A 24,524-nucleotide genomic window follows, 5' to 3' on the forward strand; every position below is an offset into this window, starting at 1 on the left:
CGGGGCCCAGAACCAGTGTGAGGGGAGCCGGGCCCAGAACCGGTACGCGGGACACTGTCCCGCCCGGGAACACCCAGCCTGGCCTGAGCCGCTGTTTGGGGGCACCGCCCCTCACCCAGCTCCGGCCTCTGCGGGGTCCCGCTCACTGCGCTACCCGCCCGGGCTCCGGACTCGGCGACCGTACCGGACCGGGCCCCGCCCACGGCCGCGACGCCCCCGCGACGCGACGCCCCCTCCCCTCCCATCCCATCCCGCGGCGGAAGTGACGCGCCAATCACAGCCGCCCGCTCACCCCGCCGCCGCCGCCGCGAACAAAAGGGATTTTCAGCCCCCGCCCCGCCCTCCTCGCCCCGGTTCCGCCGTCTGATTGGCGGCCGCTGCCGCCGGCGGCCGGGCCCCGCCCCCGCCCCGCCTCCCCGGCGGCGCATTGGGCCGCGGGTGTGCCCGGCAGCGGCTCTGATTGGTAGCGGCACCGTCCCTCAGCGGGCGGGTGCGAAGGGGCGGGGCGGCTGAATGGGGACCGGAGCGGCGCGGTAGTGGCGGCGACGCGGGCCAGGTCGGTGGGGTGGTCGGTGGGGCTCCGCTCCGTGCGGCCCGGTCCGGCCCGGCCCGGCCCAGACCCGGCGTTGCCGCGGCCCCTGCCCCCGCGGGTGGGCCGCGGCAGGTGCGGGGCGGCCCAGCCCCGCGGCCGGCGGGAGCTCAGAGGGGCGGTGGCGGGGCCGGGCCGAGCCCTGCTGCGGGCGGGGGCGGCCGGAAGCCGGGAGGGGCGGTACTGGGGGGCGCGGCGGCTGGGGGCAGCGGAGAGGCCGGGAGGCGGTACCGGGAGCTCGGCGTGGCTGCCCGGGGCCGGGCCGGGCCTGGCCGGGTGGGCGCTGCCGTGGGGCGAGGGCAGGCAAAGCGCCGGGGTCGGTCCCTGCTCCCCCGCGCCCGCCCCGGGACCCCGGCCTGGCCCCGCGGCGGCGCCGGGCGCTGAGGGGGAGGCCCGGGGTCCGCGCTGCCGCGGCAGTCGCCCTGGGCTGCGGCCGGCTCCGGGCGGCGTTTCCCTTTGTTCGCGGCGGTTGTAGCGGCCCGTTGCCGCCCGGGACCGGCCCCTGCCAGCCCTTCTCCGGGCAGTCGGTGCCCCGGGCCGGGTGGGCAGTGACGGGCAGGGCAGCGCTGCCGGGGGACTCGTGGCTGGAGGAGCCCCCGGCCCGGAGCCCGCTGGGCTGTGAGGGGGCCTGAGGGGCGAGGCCGGGCTGCCCGGCGGTGTGGGGGCCAGGGCAGCCAGGGGATCCGTTTAACTGGCTTGCAGGGAGCTACAGTTGGCACACGGTGGCTGTTCAAGGGCTTCAGCCATGTTTTGAACGTTAATTGAATGGAGTTGCTTCATCCAGAGCAGTGCTTGGCGAAATAATGGGGTGAGGAGGGTCTGGGGGGGCACATGCCCTTATCGCCTTTTATTTCTAAGCTATTGTGGTGGCAGATTTAACCACTGCTCATTTTAACCCAGTTCTCGGCAGTTCTGATGCAATGCCAGGTGACATTGTGGATGCACAATTATAAAGCGTATGTTAGCTTTTTTATTACATAAACATGTGTAATTACTTTAACAACTCAAACATCACACTATACATGCAGCAGCATTTTTAAAAACTTGTCTATCAAGAGTTTTCAAACTAGTCATTTAGTTTCTCATATGAATGCGATTACATGACTGCCCATGCAGGCTCTTGGAAAATACCAGTTCCTCTTCAGGGACAAGACAAAAAAAAATACAAAAGAAGCAAATTCAGGATTATAGACATAGAGGCATTGTTGCATTGGCGTAGCTGTAACCACAGCTTTTGAAAGGAAAGGCCCTCCTTCAGAGGAAAAAAGGAATGACAAGCTATGTTCTTCCTGGTATTTAAAAAAAAAAAAAAGTACAAGAGTTTTTAGCCAAGTGCTTGCAGAGCATCTTGACGCTTCCACTTGACAAAGTCCCCTGCCAGAGCCTCGGGCTGTGCGCTACGCCTGCCCTTTGCTTAGTGCCCACTGCGCAGGGGCTCAGTCCTTCGCTCAGGGTGTTGAGTGAAGTTTGCTGGCGCTGGCACTGTTGGCTAACTCGGTTCGTGCTTATATGTATGTGAGCCCAAGCGAAATGTAACCTCTAATGGTTTCATAATCATCGTAGTGTGATTCAGGGCGCGGAGGAGCTGCCATGGACTAGAAACTTATTGCTTTTGTTCCTGAAGTGGCACATGCCAAAGATAACTTACCCTGGCTGGTTAGCTTGCGTGGTTGTACACGCGCTTAAGCTGGTCCTGATATTTATTTTCAGTTAAATGCTGGGAAGTAGCTTTCTAAGAGAAGAGTTCTGTATCTTTCAAGGATAGGTGTCAGTCTCCTGAGGAGACTTTTTAATGGTCCGTAGCTGAAAGGAAGCTTACCTTTAGGCAACCAGTAAGTAATTATCTTTGTTTATGCTCCAAATCTTTGTTTATTGTCCAAAAATGGTTGGTATATCTCAGACTCACGGAAAATATTTATACCATCAGACTAAATAACGAGGTCCTTGCGGTTTGTGGTCTCTGTGATTGGACTCTTCAGCATATTTCACTGACTGTAAAGGGGTAATGTGCCCTGGGTATTTCTAGATCTTGTTTCTAGTGCTGTGAAACTCTATCTGTTGAGTAAAGGTTTTGAAATAATGGATCAGGTTCCCCAGCTGATGACTACCTGTCTGTTTGGTAGAATGGGACTGTCTGCAAGGGGGAAAACTGGGTAATTGAATAGGGTTGGTGTGATCTCTTATTAAAAAGTTGGACAAGGGAAGGCACAGGGACGTGTAACTGGAAAGCAGTCCTGGAAAGGTCAACTCAGGAGCCTGTGACAGTGGAGGGCCAGGAAGGGATTTGAATTTGGATAGAGGAGGAGCTGCTCACATACGTGCTCGTTAGCTGTTTCATCCAGAGATGCTTTTTGTTCTTGTAAAATAGTAATGTAAAATGAATAGAGCTTTTTTCCCCATTTTTCAGCTCCCTAGTATTGAGTGGCCCTAAAAGGGAGCGCTTGGGATGGTGATGGGTTCAGCATAACAAGTGTGCTCTACTGCATTAAAAAGTTCCTTGTAAGTCAGTGCAGAATCCAAGTGCAGTTTTGTGCAGTGTTTTTAGGGCAGTAACTTTATTTGCAGCATCTGCTCCCAGTCGGTCACTTCAGCAGCACGGGATAACCTGTGCAAACAGAGCAGTGAAAGGGCTGCAACAGCAGCAGGTTGCACACAAGGAAGCCAAGGCTGTGCTGCTTATATATCTTTAATATTACTTTTTGTTATGTAAATGATTGCTGTGCAAACTGTCTCCTGCATTTTATTTCTGTAGGTACTTTTACCCGTATATTTTAGGACAAGGCTTGTTTATATTATTAAGCTGATTAAAGACTATAGCCATAGAGGCATGTTAAGAATAGCATGGCTTATTTCTTAACACTGTGAAGTACAGATCACAATGCGAGTATTTAGAATATAGAATAGAAGTTATTACTGCCCAGACTAACAGCTTTAAAATACCAAACTGCAGTTGGTAGTAGCTGTCTTTGGGTTAAAAGTGTGCCATTCGGTGGCTAATGGAGAGATTCAGCTGCACGCTTCCATGTCATCTCTTTTTAAGAGAAGAGCACAGGCGCAGTCACATCGAAAGTCCGCATTCAAAATTTACTGTCCTGGGGTAACGGAGTTAGATGTTACACTTTGTTCTGAGATCTCAAGGAAAAATTCTCCTTTTTAGTGCTGGCTTGTAATGCCACAAAACTAATACAACTTGATGAGTATCTGGCAAAAAAAAGTTGTTGCTATTTCCTGTCAGTACTGATTCAGTCTTAGTACCTGCAAATTTAGTCTGAGCAAGGGCTGAGGTGATTTTGAAAATAAGCTATGCATCCCCTGAGCCTATGTTCCAGATTGAAAACCTGCCCAGGGAGGTGATGCAGCTCAGGCTTCAGTACCAGCATAAGCATGGTAAATGTTAAAAGCTAAAACCAGGACCCCTCTTTTCTCACCCTGTATGGCTACTTACGTTTTAGCATTAATTTGCTGCTTCTCGTGTACTCTCCCTTTTTCTTTAAGATGAACAAGTTGTAAATCGCACTCCTTCCATGTGGTCTCAGCTAGCCAGGCTCCCCGTGGTGACAGAACCATCAGCAGATGTACCTGAAACTGAGGGAGATGGTCAGGTTCACATCCTGGACAAATCTCTGTAGAGGTCTGTCGGCTGATCGCAAAGTGCAGCTCTTGCTGAACTGTGGCCAGTGCTGCCCTGGCCCGATGAAATGTGATTTGAGTCAATATAGTGAGTTTCCTAAATCACACTTTTCTGTCAAGTCTTGATCAGGCTTTTTTGAAATTATGACAGATATGAATGGGTTTGCCAAACACTCTGCTTCTGTGTTTTCCTCTTGAATGTTGATGGATCTGCAGTAGGGAATATAAATGCAATGCTGACAGATTCATGGTGTCTGGTTAAATTGGCTTTGGAACAGCCATAGTACCCCAGTCATAGTTTCTTCCACTGAGGGGTCCTGGAGCAGCTTGTGTCAGTAGTAAAGCGAGCCAGAAGAGTCTGTAAGAAACGTTACTGCTTTGTGGAATTTCATGTAAAACACTGTGTGAAGCAAGAGCGTGACTGCGTGATAAGAAACGTGCCTGCTTAGCACAGGGGGCACAAAGTAGATTCTGATTTCTCTTGCTGTGTGAAGGCTACCTGCTCCGCTCTGTAAGCAGAACTTTCTGTTCCCAGCACCTGGAAAACTGCTTTGGCATAACAAGATGGAACTTGCATTTGTGCGTAATTCTCCAAGGCACAGTTATGCAAATCAGTTGTAAAGTAACAGTGACTTCAGAAAAATTAGCGTTGAGTCGAATGTTTTAGCTGGATAGACTTCTTCAGTAAAGGTTAACCCTTTATCATTTGCCACCAGTGAAGTGGAATTTGGTATCTCAGCTTCGTCATGCTGTAGCATTTTCTGATTGATAGAGAGTGGTAAAAGATGGATTTGACTTGAACCCAGAAAAGTCTATTTGATTGTTGTGCAAAGCACGAGACTGTGTCAACGGGTATATTTGTATCAGAGACAAGGATTTAGTCTGTGAAATTATTTCCATCATTAACAAAGTAATTAATAAAAAGGCTTGTCACTAGACAGTGTTAGTTAAGTGTATCAGCAAAGATGCGGGGGGGGGGAAGCTTTTTATACGTGCAGTTCAGATGATGGATCTTTGTTTTATGTGGGCAGTAAAATTCTATTTAATAAATGATGGTGATATTGAAACACTTTGAAAGAATAGTGATTAAATGAGTGTTTTTTGTGGCATTGATTTTTTTTTTAAAGCGGTTTGGGCCTGTTCCATTAGTAATGCCTAATGGCATTCCTAGGAAATGCATCACAGCTCCGTAATGTTAACTTTGCCGTTTAAGTTTGTCTCGGTGGCCCAGCTTGGACTGCATTCATCACGGCGCTTCAGTCTTTTTTCAGTGATGTTTGCAGCTGTGTGATCCAGATGTGTAATTTACAGTAGCGTGGCTCTTAAATATCTGTGTTTTTCCCTCTCCTCTTAACTTTGGCTACTTCTTGGTGAATGTTATGCTGTCATATTAGCCCGTACATTCTGCCTGCACCATCTGGGTGTGCATATGTTCATGACCCCTTGGGGAAAAGGTGAAAAATGCATCTTCTGCAGCTGGTCTTGGAAGTTGAAGAGAAAATGTTCCCCTTGTATATTGTCCCCTTTCCCCCCAGGGCAATTTGGAGTCCAAAAAACTAGAAGCTGCAATTAAATGGAGATGATATGTCATAGCTTAGAATACCAGTTTTAATGTACAAAGAAATACCTAGTAAACTATGTTCCATTCTTTTCAGGTTTTCAGGATGAATCTGGAAAAACTCAGCAAACCAGAACTACTGACGCTGTTTAGCATTCTTGAGGGAGAATTGGAAGCAAGAGATCTTGTCATAGAAGCTTTAAAGGTATGTTGTAAGTACCATGATAAGAGGCAAAAATGACGACAGTACTGCTATAGGTTCTGCAATGCACTTGGCATCCAAAGTGGCAAAGATTTATTACTGGTTCAGAATACCATCTTAATATCAGTAGTATTAGATAATAAATGCTGTATATCATTCTATGTCTTGGAACTCATTATGGAAAGCTGGCTGCCAGAAGCATTTCGGTGTTGAATTACGGTGTTATGCATGTGCTTTTGCCCTTTCTGATAAAGAAGTGAATGTTTCTGCTATTGTGAGAAATGTAAAAGTTCTATCAGACTGACTTTGTTGGTTTTGTTCTTCTTTAGCAAGGAGGGGTTCTTAAAGCAGAAACTGTCCTCTCCAGGAAGGGATTGCGAATTACTCTTTGTCATGCTGAGGAAAAAAACATGCGTGGCTTTGTATCGTACTAAGCCAACGTAAGCTCGCACTGCCGCTGGGAGCAGTGACCTGCATGATCAGCTACTTATTCTTTCCCTTTGCTGGCACAAGTGTCACCTTCCAGTGAGGTAGATATGAGCTCAAACTAACCCATCAAAAAAGTTAGTTTCAACCCATCAGTGCAGCTGACATCATGGTTGTGTGAGCGCATGTGATGGGCCAAGGCAGGGAGAGGTGCTGGAGCAAGCAGGATCTCTTCTTGCAGGGATAGCTCATGCTGCAGGAGGACTGGCCAAAGTGATGCCGGTGTATGTGGTGCTAGCCCTCTGCTTCTGCTTCCCTTCAGGTGGTGTGGGCTGTGGTACGCTGTGGCCAGTTTGGTGTCTTAATGTTGAGCCTAGAAAATACTTAAAAAATGTGTAGTCCATGTGTTAATACTGCGCCTTTTGAAGGATGCCTAGGTGGCACTCAACCTCAGTTAGATGGAAAAAAAAATTGGTATAAATGATGCAAGGGGTCAATTTTTTGAAGAAGTGAGTTGTGACAGGGTTGAATATTGAAGGTGTTTTCATGCTGATCTGTCACTGCTCATAATGTTTAAACTTCCAGCTGTTTCAGAAGAGGAACGGCAGCTTGCAGGCCTGGGAGCTGCAGGGACTTGGTTTTCCAGCAAAAGCTTCTGTATCTTGATTCCAAATACAAACACCCTTTGGGGGTGCAGAGTGAGATCCACCTACAAAACAGTTGGGATGCTTATGTGTTTGTTGTTAATTGTTTTTGCATTTAGACGGTCTTTTCATTTTGGAGGAATATTGTTACCCTCTCAAAACAATTGATAGTGGAAGGCTTGGCTCCTCCCTTGGAACAGGCTTGCAAATTTCTCCTCTGTCCTGGGATCAGTCTTCTAGTTCTGTCTGGTCAGTGTGTTACCAAAACAAGCACCACTTTAACATTGCAGCGTGAAATGCATGTAATGGAGCACAGAGAAACCAAGGGGAAGGAACGCAGCCGCTCAATTTCCAAAATCTTTTTATTGTGTACCTTCCAGTAGCATAAAGCAATTATCTTTTCTGTTAAAATTAAACCTGCAGTTCCCTCTTGCATGAGGAGATTAATATGGTTAGAATACCCTTTGACATCATTTGTCAAGCACTCATAACTGAGAAGAAATCAAATGAAATTGTAACCCGTACTTGATAATTAAGTGGTATAAAATACCAAGCTAATCAAAGGTTAGTGCTATTTTCCCCTTCTTCTGTAAGGGATACGCTGCAGTGTTTCATCTTAAGAATGCAAGGAAAGCTGAAAGTAATAGGAAGGGACAGTAAAAGCTTCACGTGGGAGCTGGCTCTTTCTGCCCACAGCCCTGCCTTCCGAGCACAACCACAGGGGAAGTTAAACCCCTCCAGAACTGGCCTGTGTTTGCAGCAGATGGTGGGATGGTGCAGGTCCCCAGCTGTGCTGTTACTCGGGTCCAAAAGCTGCGTTCAGCTGTGCCGCAGCTCAGGTCCGGCTTCCTGCTGCAGAAGGCTTGCATTGCCCTTTTGATATGTGGGAGGAAAAAAGCCATGTAATGACTTAATCTGGTGGCTGGGCAGAGTTTCAGAAGCAGAAAACTCCGTGCTTTGCTTTGTCTATTTATTTGGGATATACAGTTAGAGAAATTCTGGCCTTACTGTGCTTTTCTTTTTGTTTACTGATAGTAACTGTGGTAACAGCTTTACAGTGTTGCACCAGCTGAAATAGTTTGATTGTGTGTGACTGTAATTAAAGGAAAACCCACCTTGATAATCCATTTACTCATGTTTTTATACATATAAAAATGCTGCCTTGAAGGAAAAGCCCTCTAAGGCTGAATTAAAGACTAAAACTCTGCGAGCAATTAGTTTGACTTGCATGTGACAAACTGCACTGTAACTCACACCGAGAAGGGTCAAAACATCCAGGGCTGGTGGGAGCGCTGGCTGCTCCACGCACAGAGGATTCATCTGCCCGTGGTCTCGCAGCTGTCTCTGTTCCTTGATTGTTACCAACAATGTATTCTGCCTCTGCAGATTCCTTTGGAGGCATGATAGTTTTATATTAAGTGCACGTACATGTTAGAAAGAGGTGGAGTGGGACCTGTACTTCGTAGAGGATTCCACGATCCTTAACAGTAACAGTGTTTTTCTCCAGCAGTTCCCTTAGACACGTAGATGTCTGGTTAAAAATCAGACGTTTATCTGCCCTTTTACTTCCCATACAGTAAGAAAACTGCATTTCCCCTTGCAGGCTAATTTGACTATCAATTCAAATTTAAATGCTTCTGAACTCTCTGGATGTCTGAGGCAGATCCTTTAGTACGTTATAGGAAAGAACAAACACAGGCAGACAGAGTACCTTAGCCTGTGAAACTGTAATTTGATGATAGCGCAGTCTGCAATAATTGATATTCCTGCATGCTTAGACAAAAACATTTAGCATCTGGCATTTAGTAGAGAATATCCATGTGTGCAGATGACAAAGCCTAAAATAGTTTTCTTCTCCCTCGTGGTATCAGGCCACTTGTTGGCTGGCACTGGCCCTCTGTCTCACTGTGTCAAAATCAAGCTGCTGAGCCTGGCTTTCCGGAGACTGCTTGCTTAATTTGTTCTTTTACTTTCCTCCCTTCTTTTCACGTCCCCTCCCCGAATCTTTACCCTTTCTTCCTTGCTTCGTGTTCTCCCTGGGTATCTCTTTGCATGCTGCCTGGAGGCAGCACCCTCCTCTGCCTGCTGGGATAAAGGGTTTAACTCCTGAGGTTTATTCATCTGGTGCTGAGATTCATATTATAAAGAACAGTTGCCAGGTCATCTTTTTGATGCATCTAGCATATTATGACCTGCCCTTGCTCACTTCTGTACTTCACTTTTTTTTTTTTTTTTTTTTTTTATGGTTTACTGGTGGGTTTTTTTTCCCCTTGTGTATTGTTTTCAGTTGAGTGGTGGGTGTTTGTGATGGGGACTATCATCTCTCCCTGTGCATTTGCAGTGGGCCTGGTCTTGAATTTTGATGTCCACTTCAAATTGCAATCTTACTTTCATGCATACACAAGATACTAGTATAAAGGATTAAGTGAACAAATTTACTGTATTCAAAATACTCATTTCCAGTGCTTCAGTTTGCTTCCTCTATTTTGAAACCTCTTTGAAAAAAAACTTTTTTTTTGCCTGAAAGTAGCTTCCTGTCCACTACATAAATCTTAATGTTCTCCTCAGAACAGACCTTAAGTCTCACTTCTTATTGTGCTCCTTTTCCTGTAGTTATAATCTTAAGTCATCCCCAAAAACAGATGCTGTCAGAGAGTTGCATAGTATTAAGGGCTATGTTCTCAGTTCCTATTGTCATGTAGAAAGGATTGTGTGCGTGAACCACAGGTTAGTCTTCTGAAATAGCACACCAGGAGTGGAAACAATCCAGTGTTTAAATGGGTCTCTATCACTATGTTAGAGCACTTTGTTTCCTGCCCCCTGCTCTTTAAATGAGGATTTTCCATACATTAGGAATGAAGTTCTGTTTACTTTTAGAAAACAGGATACAGCTTTCTGGCATATTCTTTTATGTTAATAAGGCCTTAGGCAATTTACACTGGAATAGAAGCTATCTATTTTGTGTTAATGGCTGGGAGCTGGTATTCATTGCTTTGCTTCTGAATTCAGTGATTCATTCTCTAAAGCAGTATTAATACATTGCAAAATTAAGTGTTCCTTCGTTAGTGGATTTAGAAATTAAGTTTACAGTGGAGTTTCAAAAACTAAGTCTACCACTTGTTTAATAAAAAAAAGTTCAGTAATATAAAACCTTATTGCAGATGCTAGTAAATCTTTCACAGATGGGACAAAGTGGGCTTTTGCATCACTTACAAAGCAGCTTAGAGCTAGCAGTGTTCCCATGGGTGCTGTGCTGTTGGAATGCAGGCTTTTCTTACAGCTTTTCTTGCAAGTTTGGGGAATTTCTTGTTTATTTCTTGCTTGAAGCTGCACTGTTTGCCTGTATCTTTTGAAAGGCTGGTTCTCTTCACCTTCTCAGTACCCAGATGGGTGCTGAACGAGGAGCAGAGAGGTGTGGGAATGACTTCCTTGCTGGAGTGGCTCCAGCTCTGAGTTTCAGCCATCCGGGTGTTGTCAGGCTCCCTGTTTTAACAGTGCAGTTCGTGAGCACGGTACAGTCCCAGGCCATGGTCTCAAGTGTGCTGGGAGCTGCACATGGCCATGTTGGGATGTGTACCATCCGTGCTACGCACCAGAAGTTCCCAGGGAAAGAAGCTGCAGTTTTGTGCTGCTTGATGTTCCCTAAGAACATTTCTTATATTTTTCAAAGCTGATAACAAGTCTTATGTGGGCATATCTGGGTAGCTCTCGTTTATCTGGTTTGTTCACGTGATATAATGATGGCAATTAGGATGGTTACCGTATTTAAGCAATGTAATTCCTGCTGTGTGGTTCTCTGCTAGACATTGCTTCAGAGCTGGAGCTGAAGTGAGACTCACAATCCCACTCCAGCATTTTGACATTTATTTTTGTGCAGAGCAAAGTGATCCCCACCCCCATTTCCCTTCTCTGTGTCAGTGATTGCTGTGACCTCAGCTTGTCTTTATTCCCAATATCTGTCTCTGGGGAGAGAAGCTAATAAGGAAGTTCAAGGCAGTAAGAAGCTATTTAAAGATTATACCACTCTCTGTAACATAAAGGAGGAACTTCTGTGCATATTATTACTGGAGAACTGCATACGCAGTAGCTGCAGCTAATTAACAGTGTGTTTGTGTTGTGCTGAGGGTTAAAACCTGAACTGTAAAATTACAGGCAAAAATAATACTTTGCTTTGTGTCCAAAAAAATACTTGAAACTAGTCTTGGAAATTCCCCGTTTGACGTTCCAGTAAAACAAGTTGTAAAGATTATTGAAGGCAGAGAGAAAATGCTGTCACATAAACAAGGTTTCAGTAAAAGGAAATATTTTATTAAAAAAAAAATTACACAAACAGGTTATGGGAAACATCCATCCCAAAAGAGTCTACAAATCCCAAGAGGGAACAGTAGCTTTTCCCTAGCAAAGTGAAGCCTTTGCTTTGCCTGCTTGCATGGAAACATCTCTTCAGGTGTGTCAGATACTGCTTCTGCTCCGTAAAATCAGAATTGCCTCTTTTCAAACAGTCTGGCACTGGTCAATTACCCTAACCAGAGCTAAAAGCCAGCCAGTTTAAAGTGGTACCCTCTCTGCATAAGTCTAATCTTTCTGATGGTTAGTTTTGTTTTTAAGAATAGTTAACATGCGTAGCTGGTTCCTTTTTTGAAGAGCAGCAGCCCAAGTTTAAATGTTATCTTTTTTCCTGTTTGGGAGGACAATTTGATAGTCTTCAAAATTGCTGAATCGTCCATTTAGCTGCTTTTGGGGTTTGAATGTTTTGATAGGAAATTCCTAAGTCCACATATTTGAGACAATACAGGTGGAGGTACTAAATCAGAAGATCTTGTAATTGCAGAAGATTGCATCTTCTTTCATAGCACAGTTGATGCTGGAAGTATGCACGTCGTCTCTGGTTTTCCAGATGAAATTTTCCATTCCTGAGTTAACAATGCTTTTTGTAACCCTATTTCCTTGTTATTGAAACTTGATTTCCTGTGCATTTATGTGTTTTAATAGGTTGATACTGGGATCCAAGTTGATTTTTTTTTCCACTTTAGGCTCACTAATAGAGTATTTCTCTTCCATCAAGTTGCCTATGTTTTGAAAGTTGAACAAAAACTGTGTTTAAGACTGAATTCCAGTTCAGACAGCAAAAAATCAAAACTGTTGGAGGTGTTTATAAGTGACCTCCAGCAACAGCAGAAGTTGAGTTGAAGCATCAGTGAAGAGCATAAGCCATGGGAGAAGTCACTTATGTATGTGACAGTTCTCAATACCTGTATAAAATAAGCCGTGTAGATTATGACACTGTGACTTAATTTTAGAAGAGCTGTCCCCATCACTTTAGTGACAGAGGTGGCTGCTTGGAGGGACCCGTGGCACAGAGGTATCACGGGCAGCAGACTTGAAAAATCCCTATTTGCATTTCCAAGTGCCTGGTGCCCCAGATGGCAAAGCACTGGACTCTTTTTGTAAACTAGATGGGTAGGATGAAGGATGACCTGTTTAAGACTTTTCCTCGTCTAGACAACTTTTAATTAATGTTTATGCTCTGCTGGCTACTGCAGAAGAATAGCTGGACTTCAGAAAGCTATTAATGTTATGATAGCCTCATCTGTTTGTCATGCTAGTTCAGGAAAATACTTAATTGCACAAAGTAGCAAGGAAGAACTCATTGTTCTTTCTCGGACAGGAAACAAACCACCCCACTGAATTCAACAGGGTTCAGAGCCCGGTGCTGCAGGAGCAGGGGAAGAGCATGGCTTTTGTCACACCTTCAGTAATGCAAAAAATCGAAGGTTATCAGCAGTGGGGTGACATTGATGCCAGTTCTTTAAGCTTTTATTAGAAAGAGCTTGCCCAGAAGTAAACTTCTCAAGTGACCCTCCCATTTGCTTACATGGATAAAGTGCTGGTGCCCTTCTGACAGGGTTTCTCCCTTGTTTTCTGGGCAGCAGTAGAGTGACCGGCCCTGGGGTGGGATGGGTTTAAGGGAAGATTGGCTTATCTGTCAAAGCAGTTAGGCCAGCTGGATGAACATCCCAATTTGTAAATACAAACCTTTAAATGCTTGGGTCACTTAGGAATTCTGTACACACTTATAGTGAGTTTTGGCTGAGTCATTTTTATAAATTCTTCAGAATAACTGAAGATTCCCTGCCTCAAAAAAAAAAAAAAAAAAGCAGCCAGTAGTTTTTCCTGTGATTCATTAGACCAGGCACTGGCTCATTATCTGGGGCCACCCACCCATTTCCAGGGCTGATCTTTTCCTTCCTTCCTTTTTTTTTTTTTTTTTTTTTTTTAATGTATGAAGTTAGAACAATATCTTAAGCTTTGATCAAAGTTATCCACCATTCCTGGTGGATATTAACGGTAAAGAGGGAGGTGTATTTGTGAGTGTGGGCTGTTCCTCTGTGTTTGTTTACTGCAGGGGTTAAAATACAGCTCCAAACCAGTATCATAGAATGAATGTCCCTAACTGGGTTTGGTCATGTAGGAGATATGGAAAGAAAAGTACTTTGTTATGGGGTTTTTATGCATCTTGTCAAGGTACTGCATACACTTCTCTCTTTGAGAGTAGAGATTGACTTCTACTAATATTTTTTTTTTGTGCTAATCACATGGTTGCATCTTAGAATATAGGCCAGACAAGCAAATTTCATCAGCAAATACTCACATTATGTGAGTAAAGCAAAGCTTTATTGTTTATCAGTCCTCTGACCTGTACAGCTCAGTTACAGCAGTCTGCTTGCCTGTTTCAGTGTATCCGCAACAACTGGTGCATGGGGTGATGTCTAGAGCATCACTGTGGCTCTTGTATGCTTGAGGGAAGTGTTTGCGTTTTCAGTACTTTGCATTTTTAGTTTACTGGGACATCAGAAAACAGCCTTTCCAATAAATACTGGCTTCCAAGGCATCTTTCCAATTTAGTCAGCCTCAGTCTTTCCTACCTAAAAGATGGGCTCAAGCACTCCCATAAGAAATGGGTAACACTTTGCCATTGAGAGTTTGCCATTCTTGTTAGCCAAAGGGATTTCAGAAGAAGCATGCAGTGACTGGCACAGTTTTGCTCTGTATTCAAAGTAGATTGCTTGTTTTCCACCCTGCGACAGCTGAATGCCATTTCACAGCATCAGCAGAGTCAGGGCTTTGTGGAGCTTGAGCCGAGAGCCTTTCACCCACTCGGAAGAGCTACCGTGTTTAATGTGGAATGGCTTACTTCCTGTTTATGCTCGTAGGGATGCCCAGATGTGAGCAGAGCATACACAGAAAGCTGAACCACACCTGGTGACCACAGGCAGCATTGGTTTGGAGCAGTCTCTGGAGGCAAAAACATGTCGTGTGTGCTCTGTCAAGTAACGTGCAGCTAGTATCACAGCTTTCCTCTGTAGGTTGAGCATGCTTTGCTAGTTAAACATGCTAAAGTATGCTTGAAATTAAGCTCCTTTAAAGGTGACGGCACATTTTGGTTGAAGGTGCTGGAGCTCACTCCTGCATTTCAGAGAAAGGTGTTGTAGGTGACTCGTCCAGAGGAAAGCCCTCTTTCTCAGTGGCCTCACTAGAATGTGCCTATGCAGAACAATATGTCATCACTTGCACACTCTAGTATGAATTACCTCTTAAGGACTGGTTACCATGACTGTAATGAATCAAGAAGAGTCCAAATTTAAACCTCAGATTTGGAAGAGTGCATCAGCTCTGCTGTGCATGGGCTTGTGCTGTCAGTGATCGACACTGGAACAAAACACTGTCACAGGCTTTCACAAATGCATAGCATTTAGCCTGTAACCATTTCAGTTGAAATTGGTGATTAAATTTCTTGGAACCAAGATAGATCAGCTCTGAGGACTCTTTTGAATCCAGGCCTGGTTTCCCTCTTACGTCTTTTTTGCATGGATATCTGTTTTCATATGGTTTCTTATCATGGTGGTGAACATGTAGAAAAATATCTGTGTGTTTATGAAGTTCAGTTTTGTTTTTTAGAACTTCATGGGAGTGATTCAGTAGGATGAGGCTGTTGGTATCCTAAAAAACACATTTCCAGCTGGAACGGCTGATTCTAAACACTGTAGATGGTAAAGCCTAGTTTCCTTAATTCTTACATATCATCAATAGAAACCTAATCATTCTTATCTTTGTTCTTGAGAAACTAAACCTTGTTTAGTCTGGATGGGAACATTAAGGATTTTTATTAACAATTTATGGATTTATAGGCTATTGCAAGAACTAAACTCTTTAATTGCTCAACATGAAATTCTTTGGTGGTGACATAGTCAAGGAAGCCACACAACAGTAAATGATTAAATCTTCTGTTGAGCAAGAGTTGATACTTACATTCCACAACGGTGTGAAAGGAAAGAAGGTAAGTCATGGACATAGATGGCAGGTTGCTGTAGTATGAGGATATTAGACTGATTATATTGTGGAGATGCTGTGTTTTCAAGCAAGACTTTCCTTTGTTTCTAGTTTGTTTGGGGCCACTTGGTTAAAAGACACTGTTAACCGCAGGGTCAACGAGGAATTAATCGAGCACATGCTTCATGTAACTGCCTACAAATAGTATGCATTTGCTTGTGTTCCAGCTGTGGAAATGCAAGGGCTTTTGCAAATTTTTTCAAGATTTGAGTATCTTACCTGGAAAGCAGGTGACTTGTAGGAGTGGTTGTGAAGAGGGGGGACATCCGTCAGTGCAGCGCCAGTTCAGCCTGTGAGAGCTAGGTCACTTGCATGTATTTGACCTGTCTAGATTTTATTGTCTCTTATTAGGGGGAAAACATCAACTTTTGCCCATATAAGATGTATTAATGAGCATTTTTATTAGCTTGGAGCCTAGCTGAAACCTTGAAGGTTAACTGTTTCGAAATCCCTTCTGATGATAGAAGGATTATTGTCCTCACCATACACTTAATTTTTCATAGTCTTAACTTACTCAATTGGAGTCTGCTGTTAGAGGAATAGTACGTGCACCTAGTAAGTGGAAAAACATGAGGTTGGTCTCCTTGTTGTTGCTCTGATCAGAAATGGCAAGGGCTAGGTGGGCTTTGGAGATCACACAGGTGACATGGACTGCCCTGCTGTTCAGCAGGTAGATCACTTTAATTACTGGCTCATGTCTGTTAACCAGGGACCTTTGATGTGACACTTGTGAGTTTTTCATGTCTGAATGCTCTTACTCTTACAGCAGATAACAGGATATGAATCGGACTGTGTTCAGATCTCTTTATTTCTAAATGGAAAACTGGGGAAGAGGAATATTGACTACAAGGTACTTTTTTCTTTAGCTAGTTTTCTATTTTAAGTATATTGAAATGCAAATTTGTTTTTGTATTGCAGGCCCAGCATAGAGACACGTTCCTTGAAGAACGCTATGGGAAGTACAACATCAGTGATCCATTAATGGCTCTGCAGAGAGATTTTGAGACCCTGAAAGAGGGAAATCGTGGTGAAAAGCAACCAGTATGCTCCAATCCATTATCTATTTTGAAAGTGGTGATGAAACATTGCAAGAATATGCAGGAAAGAATGTTATCCCAACTAGCCGCTGCAGAAAGCAGGCACAGAAAGGTAGGTTTTGCTTCAGCTTCAAATGAGATATGCAGAAGTTAACATGTTATCAAAACACAACTATTAACTTCAGCAGAAACACACCTTGAATGTTGGTAACTGAAAGGACTTTGCACTTTTGTTTAAACTTCTTACTCAGTACAGTACACCTGGTAAGCTTATTAATGGTAATTCCAAAATTGGAAATACACAGAAGATGTTTTTGTTAGTTCCTTTTTTGTATGTCCTAGCTTATTTACAGCTGGAAGGTATAGTGCTTACCAAAATGTTAGAAAGGATTTCTGGAAGAATGGACTCTCAGCAGACACGTTGCTGTTCTGCCTGTGACTTGTTCTCTGTGATTGTTGAAGAGCTGGTACCAGGTAGTTATGAGGCTGCACCTCCTTGTGCTTTCCTAAGGAAGTATGGCATCACCAAAACTATTTTTCACACTATTTGGCCTCTTTAATAAAGCCCCTATTACTATTCTTCATATAATAGCTTTAATGTATATTGACAGCAATGAAGTGCTTGGTCCACGTGTCAGACTGTGGGCTCCCACAGAGGTTTGCTTCTCTGGTATACATACCGTGGTGTGCTAGAGGAGCATGAAGCCACACACAAGTCTGAGAACAAGAGTCTACTGAACTCTGCTTCTTGGAGTCTTGCTACAACGTACTGTCTTTATGTAACTAGTTAGCTTTTGAAAAAAGAAAGCATTTACATGTTGTTGTCCTGCAGTAAATGTAAGCAAGTCAAAATGATGGAATGTATTTGTCCCTGCTCTGTAGCCAGGGCAGAGAATAATTGCCCAAGAGTGTATCACTGGAATCTGCGACTGGGAGGAGCTCTCTGGAACATCCCTGCAGTCACCTGCGTTGCAGCACTCTATATTAACCTCTTTGCATACTTCTTTTCTACCTTAAAAAACAATTGGGATTTTTGCTTTTACTTGCATCACCGGCAGACTGAGGTGGTGCCGTTATGCGGGTGGCTAGAAGCTCTCTTTTACAATGTCAGATCTGGGTGTACTTTTGGCTAGTGCCTGTGCTTGGGCCAATACCATCCTGTATTTTTTCAAGTATGTCACTCTTGCTTTGATGAAAACTTACTAAATCATGTACAAAAATCTCAAATACAAGTAGTCATGTTCTGTTTCTAATCAAAAGGTTCAAAGTTGAACCCTCAGTTTCATTGCTCATCAGCATGTGGTTAAAGTTTATTTTCCCGTAATCTGGTTTGATGGGGATAAGGTAGAGCAAGTTCCTTTCAGTCTGAACAAATCTGAAGCATTTCTGTTGCAGAAACCTTACTATGACGTAAGCAGCCAACTTGACTTTACATCACAGGCACCATGCTTGGAGTGGGCAGCTGGAGTTACCTTCAGCTTTTGGTTACTGGAAGTAACACCAAGGCTGTGTGTGTCACTTCTCAGCCAAGTGTCTAGCTAAATCAAGCTATTAAAGCCAGATACTTTCTTCCCCTTCTCCTTCTGTCCTTCCTGTCTCCTTCTGTAAAAAGTTTCCTTGTGCAGTTAAAGATATTAAAGCGTTGTTTGGAAGCTTAAATTTTGGAAAGAGTGAGGAGCTGCTAATTTCATGATGAGCATGTGTTGGGAGAGCCTAGAGTTTTGGTGGTGAGATACCGGCAGAGTCTCTTGGAAGTTTGTATTCTGGCTTTTTTGTTGAGTTAATAGAATTTCAATTATTCATGTAATTCAGCGTTAAAGCTGAAGGAGCTCCTTAACTGGGTCATTATGGCAAGCAGTTTCATTTCAAGAGCTCATCGTGTTCTTAAGTGGAAGACAAATTAATGTTCTTTAAAATAAACTTTGCACTGCAGTCCTCAAATCCCTTGTAAGAAACTGGGGGAGAAGCCTGTATGCAAGTTACTGCTGAAACCGTAGTGAGGATTGTCTTGTTTTAATTGTTAGTGCCCTGTGTCTCCTGGATGCAGTGCCTCTCATCCTGCTGTGGTTTATATTGATGGTCCTGCCAGGAAATTCTGATGAGGGCACTGTACAATCGAGGATGGATAACATGAATTTTCAAGACTTTTGCAGTTTGAAGGAAAAGTATGCAATTTAGCTTTTTAATATAAAATGAAGATACAACCAGTGTGAGGTTTTCTTAACTTCTTTCACAAACTGACTCAACTATACCAAATAATAACGTAGTATTGTAGCTTGTCCAAAAGCTGCTTTTATGTTTGGTTTGGTTTGGGGTTTTTTTTTTTGAGTTGAACTCAGATGTCTGAGGCTGCGGTGATTGCTCTCCCGTGTCATTTGGCTTTGGACCATGTGTGAAGGTGCTGAACTCTCCCTGCCTGTAAGTGTGCCTGGGTGTCAGGGTGACCCGTGTTTATTTGGCAGGTGATACTGGACCTGGAGGAGGAGAGACAGCGGCACGCCCAGGACACAGCGGAGGGGGATGATGTCACCTACATGCTGGAGAAGGAGCGGGAGCGGCTCACCCAGCAGGTATGCTTTGGTAGCTGGTAATCACCCAGCCCACCGAAACCCCAGGCTCCTGGGTGGTGACCTCAGTAGTGATGTCTAATTGCACCTTCATGTTGAAAGAGTCGTAGGGACCTCCCGCCTCTGTAAGGCACATCATATCTATATGAAAAACAACTGTAATTTTTCAGTGTTTTGGTAGCTGAGCAATGCTAAAAGCTATTAATAAGCAATCAAACACTTTGAAATCTTACTTCAGCCTGAAATCTGAGAAGTTCCCAAGAACAGGGCTGCACTTAATGATAGGGCTCTCTAGTACTCAAAATTTAGAATTAGTCACGAAAGATCTCCTGGGTGTGTTATTCAGAGATGATGATAAATATTTGAGCTTTCTGTTACTCAAGTGCTGTAGACTTTATTAAACATGCATAATACATTGGCGTTTTTAAGTCTAAATGCCTTTAAATGGCAAACAGACAAAGCAGTAAATGAGGTGGAAGGAAGCCTTGCTTGTTCAATCAGCGCATGGCAGACTGGGTGTGTATCTCACTAAAGGTCAATTGCGTTTTGTACCTGATAAAACTACTAGTAAATAATAATAATTCTTAATACGTGCAGCCTGAGTCTTTGCAAGACTGTCTTGCTGATACCTGGGGCAAGAGCCTCTTTCTTAGCTGTTGCTATCTTTTACTGTGTAATTTCTCCAAGATGTGTAGTAACCCCATTCGTTTTTGGGGCATTACACTTCATTTACTTTCAGGAGGTTTTGTGGTTCCCTTCCAGTCTTTTCTGTTCTTTTCTTTCAGTTGGAGTTTGAAAAATCCCAAGTGAAAAAGTTTGAAAAAGAACAGAAGAAGCTGTCAAGCCAGTTGGAGGAGGAAAGGGCACGTCACAAGCAACTGTCTTCCATGCTTGTAGTGGAGTGCAAGAAAGCCACTGCCAAAGCAGCTGAAGAGGGACAGAAGACAGCAGAACTGAGTTTGAAATTGGAAAAAGAGAAGAGTAAGGTGAGTAAACTGGAAGAGGAGCTGGCATCCAAGAGGAAGCGGGGTTTACAGATGGAAGCACAAGTAGAAAAGCAGCTCTCGGAGTTTGACATTGAAAGGGAACAACTGAAAGCCAAGTTGAACAGAGAAGAAAACCGTACAAAAGCACTTAAAGAAGAGGTGGAATGTCTGAAGAAAGCTCTGAAAGAGCTGGAGGTTTCTTGCCAGGAGCACAGTCCTACCGAGCCTTTGCAGCCAAGCCCCTCGGTGACATCCAGAGGTGTTGCAACTGATGGTCCCACAGTGAAGTCTGTGTCTTGCCAGACTGAGTGTCTGCAGGCAGACGGAGCAAATCCTGCCAGCACCAGCAAAGCTGTACACGCTGTGTTTCCCAGCCCTACTACACCTACTCATTCCTATGCAAAATCCAATGGTCATTGTGATACAGATGTGCAGACAGGTAGTGAGCTACTACAGACAAATGCAGCAGAGAGCCAAGTTCAAAAGGAGAAATCTGCTGGTGCAGCCTCAGAAAACGCAGTTGAGAATGGAAGCTCTCCTGTCAGAACAGAGTCACCAGTGCATCTGATGTCCCAGCTCCCTTCTGGTGGGGTCTCCCTGTCTCCCAGCAGCACAGCTGCCTCCTCTTTAACCCCTTCTCCCTGCTCCTCACCAGTTCTGACTAAACGCTTAGTGGGAGCTTCAGCAAGCAGCCCTGGTTACCAGTCATCCTACCAGGTGGGGATCAATCAGCGTTTCCATGCGGCTCGGCACAAGTTTCAGTCTCAAGCTGAACAGGACCATCAGTCAAGTGGTCTGCAGAGCCCACCGTCACGGGATTTGTCTCCTACTCTAGCAGATAACTCTGCCGCCAAGCAGTTGGCCCGCAATACAGTCACTCAGGTCCTTTCCAGATTTACCAGCCAGCAGGGACCTATCAAGCCTGTCTCCCCTAACAGCTCACCTTTTGGCACGGACTATCGAAATCTGGCAAATGCTGTGAGCCCCAAAACCGAATCTGGTCACTCCTCAAGCCCTGGTAAGGTTTCCAGTCCACTGAGCCCATTGTCTCCTGGAATCAAGTCACCAACCATTCCTAGAGCAGAAAGAGGGAACCCTCCACCCATTCCTCCAAAGAAGCCCGGCCTCGCTCAGTCACCTGCTGTTCCTACTCCACTAACCAAAACCTCTTCCCAGGGATCCTCTCTGGGTGCCCCCATGGACGTGGCAAGTAGCTGCTCTAACAATGCTGTAGTGTCAAATGGCAAAGACATTGAGATACTCCTGCCAACCAGCAGCTAGTCTCCAGAAAATGTGAATGTGACATTCCATGGCTTAGCATCCTAGAGCTAAGACGCTGTTTTTCCACTCCATGTTATTTATTTCCATAGTAGCAGATTCTGTCTGTATAAAGCATTTAGTATATTTTTTTCCTCTTTTAATAGGTAGGAAAATATTTTTGTTTATGAAGAAACCTTAACTACAGCTATACGGTAGCCTCAAAATGTCTCATGGTAACAGTCAAATCGTTAGAGATAACAAGAACCATAATCATGTGGTGGGACCTAACTATCAAACTCTAATGGGACTGAAATGCTACTTTTAAATTATGCAGAAGTAACTTTTGCAGACTTTTTACTCCAGATGAACATTTTATAAAAAGTGCCTGAACTAAGCCTGCAATATGAATGTGATTCTCTGAAAAAGGTGAGGAGGGGGACCATCTAGCTGCAGAAACAAATTATTCTGTGAGTCCTGAATGTTGAAACCAACACTGTTTTGCTTTTTAATTCTTTCCATTTGCTGAAATAAGTTAGCAAATGTGCTACGAATTCTGCAAGGTGACCACCAGACTGGTGCAGCCAGCCACACTTTGTCCTTTAGGACGTAGCTTCTAGCTGTTTGAGGAAGCACAACATAAATTTATTGGGGTAAAATTTAACCATAATACAAACCAGATAACTTTCCTCTCAGTATTCGTTGTCCATGTTGTTCTTGCTTTCCTGTAACAGATTCTGCAGAGACGCCTGTGTGCTTTAAATGGCTAAACTCTGGTTTCTGGTGTGTCACCTTGAATTTTCAAGCTCTTCAAGCATTCTACTGTTGTGTATAGAACTTCTGAGAAAAGGATCTTGCTATTACTTGACAAAGATCAATTACTTGAAAAAAAAAAAAAAAAACCAAAACACTAGTCCATATGATACAGGTTTTTTGCAACAGTAACATGGGATCATCTATAAACAAAAGCAATAATTTTGTTCCTCATCTCTATCTGTTGTCCAGCTGACTTGGATTTTACCCACTAGTTAGCTATGGGATCTTGTTTCCTTGGCTGCAAATATGGAGCAAACCATTACTGTCGTGTGATTGAATATGTATATATGTGTAAGTAGTTTCACACACATACATGCTATAAACACACAGTGTATTAAGAGAATCTTTATCTATTCTTGATGTTCTGCCTAATATGAAGAAAATGTGGGAATTCATTGAGTTTAAAAAAATCACTTGGGAATTGCCTAAGTTGAGGCACATCAGGTGTGTGAAAATTATTTGTGCCCAAGAGGGGAGAAGCGACAGATTCTGGCACAGAAACGTTTGCCGCAAGAAGCGCAGCGCTCGCTGCAGACGTGCTGCGTGTGCTGCCCATCGTATGGCGGCACAGCACAGTTGGTCTTCTGAGTCACTGTGGTGAGAAATACAAGACAAACGCACCACAGATCAGTGGCAGAGGCTGAGAACACAACCCTGAGTTAATTATCTTGGGTGTTGTATGTGAACTGATCCTAAATTTAGAAACTGGACCTGCTGCTCAGTGTTGTTCAATGTTCAGCAGTTCCCTCTGCAGCAGCATCACGTTTACACAGAGCACAGCTTCCCACTGCCAGAGACGCTTTCTCCTTTGTTTTTCAATATTTAATTAGACAAAATACATCCACCTTTATTGTAGGAAAGATCCCTGCAGCAGCTGGGAGGGTGCACTACTGTACATGACCTGATAGGTTCCTTCTTGCTTTGAGTCTTGTTTGGGAGGACATCAGAGCACTTGTGCTGCTTTGAAGTGGCTGTTGTCTGAAGTGACCCTGCTGTTCCCTCCCCCACAGCCATGGCAGGTATTTAGACTAGAACAAGAGGTTTTTACAGACCTTTTAGTAGCCTTTTAAATTGTGGTATTATGTGCTATTATTCCTAATCCAGTGGAATGGGCTGTGTACTAACAGTACAGTAGGGAGACAGAGGCAGCCTAGAGATAAATGGGCGGTGACTTGTTTGGAAGCACATTTATTACTGTTTTAACCTTTTTAGTATCCACAGCAGATTTTTCCTCTTGATGAGAGTAATTGTAAAAACTGATGGGCGGGTGGATTTTGGCCCATGTATCACTTCCAATTCAAAAGTGAGGCTTTTGTATACACTGCTTTAATGTGTTTCTTTGCTTTTACATTAATCTAAATAGTATTATCCCCTTTCTTTATCAATAGCTCTATATAGAGAGATATACTATGATGAAGCCTATTAGGAAATGCACTGAGTACTGTTTCTTCTGAAATATAGTATGGGAAGGGGGTATGCAAAAGAATGTATTTTTGCTAGTAGCCTATCTTCTGAGAGAAACTTAAGCACAAGATATTAAAATGGATCCAACTAATTCAGTAAGACATTTAGAGTTAGTATTTAACTGTTGATGTAGATTCTGTGTGGAAGCAACTAAATATTTCTTCTATAACTCACATCTGTTATAAGCAGACATTGTTGCAGAGTTTGTCACTGGCTAATGGAGTATAATGAAGTGCAAAATGTATACACTAGTATTAATTCATTAACACTTGTAAATTTGTAAAGCCAAATGTACCGAGCTGAAGTCTTTAATCATTTTTATAGCTGATGGCATTAAACATGTTAAACATTCATATTATCAATAAAGGATTTTATTTTTCAGATGTGCAAATTGCTTAAGAAAGTGTTTGGAGTCAGGACCGCGCGTGGATCGAGGCTGCTAGGAGGAACCAGTCCGGGTGGTGGTAGCTGGGCATCACTGTTCATGTGGAAACTGAAGCTTTAATGCTCCCTCTGAAATGTCAGAAGAAAGCCGGTTTCTTTGGAGCACGCTAGATAATGAGCCGTTGCGCCTGGCTGCCGTCTGGGCTGTATGGCTTGTCCACCTCCCCCCACCTGACACTGGTGCTGTTGCTTGGGAGCTGCTTTTGCACAGCAAGCTCCAGGCCACTGTGGCTTTTAGGCGTTTTTAAGTAAAACCAATTTTCTTACAGTACCTCTTTGCCACAGCGTTACGATACTAAACTGATAATACTTTGCAGGTATTATACTAGTAAACACTTTGGGTTTTGGGAAGTAGGTGTGCCAGTGGCCTGCTGATTCTCTTTTTTTTTTTTCTTTTTTTTTTTTTTTTTTTTTTTTCCCAGGCAGGATACAGAATTTCTCATGGAAATTCCCTCAGAGCATCAGTGCTCCCCTGCCACAGAGGAGCACAGCTCAGTTTTGTCGCAGGTGACA

General features: G+C 43.9%; 1 protein-coding gene across 2 annotated transcripts; it reads left to right on the forward strand.

Annotated features, from left to right (window-relative positions):
- The first annotated feature begins 423 nt into the window (after window positions 1–423).
- On the forward strand, window positions 424–23,948 carry CTTNBP2NL (CTTNBP2 N-terminal like). Of its 2 annotated transcripts, none has more exons than XM_056361662.1 (5): window positions 424–556; window positions 5,875–5,982; window positions 16,359–16,589; window positions 18,940–19,047; window positions 19,830–23,948. In XM_056361662.1, the coding sequence occupies exons 2-5, from the start codon at window positions 5,884–5,886 to the stop codon at window positions 21,309–21,311; spliced, it is 1,920 nt and encodes a 639-aa protein (XP_056217637.1). In that variant the 5' UTR covers window positions 424–556; window positions 5,875–5,883; the 3' UTR covers window positions 21,312–23,948. The 2 variants fall into 2 exon arrangements, with proteins under 2 accessions (XP_056217637.1, XP_056217639.1); XM_056361664.1 differs by having other exon boundaries at window positions 553–664.
- Window positions 23,949–24,524: the final 576 nt, after the last annotated feature.

This window comes from Falco biarmicus, chromosome 16, assembly GCF_023638135.1.
Source record: "Falco biarmicus isolate bFalBia1 chromosome 16, bFalBia1.pri, whole genome shotgun sequence".
NCBI classification, from domain to species: domain Eukaryota; kingdom Metazoa; phylum Chordata; class Aves; order Falconiformes; family Falconidae; genus Falco; species Falco biarmicus.

Excerpts from the sequence above, each read along its gene's own strand:
- CTTNBP2NL (XM_056361662.1), top strand. The coding sequence starts at position 5,884 with ATGAATCTGGAAAAACTCAGCAAACCAGAACTACTGACGCTGTTTAGC. Across the intron at positions 16,590-18,939 it reads CAGAAAGCAGGCACAGAAAG|GTGATACTGGACCTGGAGGA; the intron begins GTAGGTTTTGCT and ends TTTATTTGGCAG. Across the intron at positions 19,048-19,829 it reads GGGAGCGGCTCACCCAGCAG|TTGGAGTTTGAAAAATCCCA; the intron begins GTATGCTTTGGT and ends CTTTTCTTTCAG.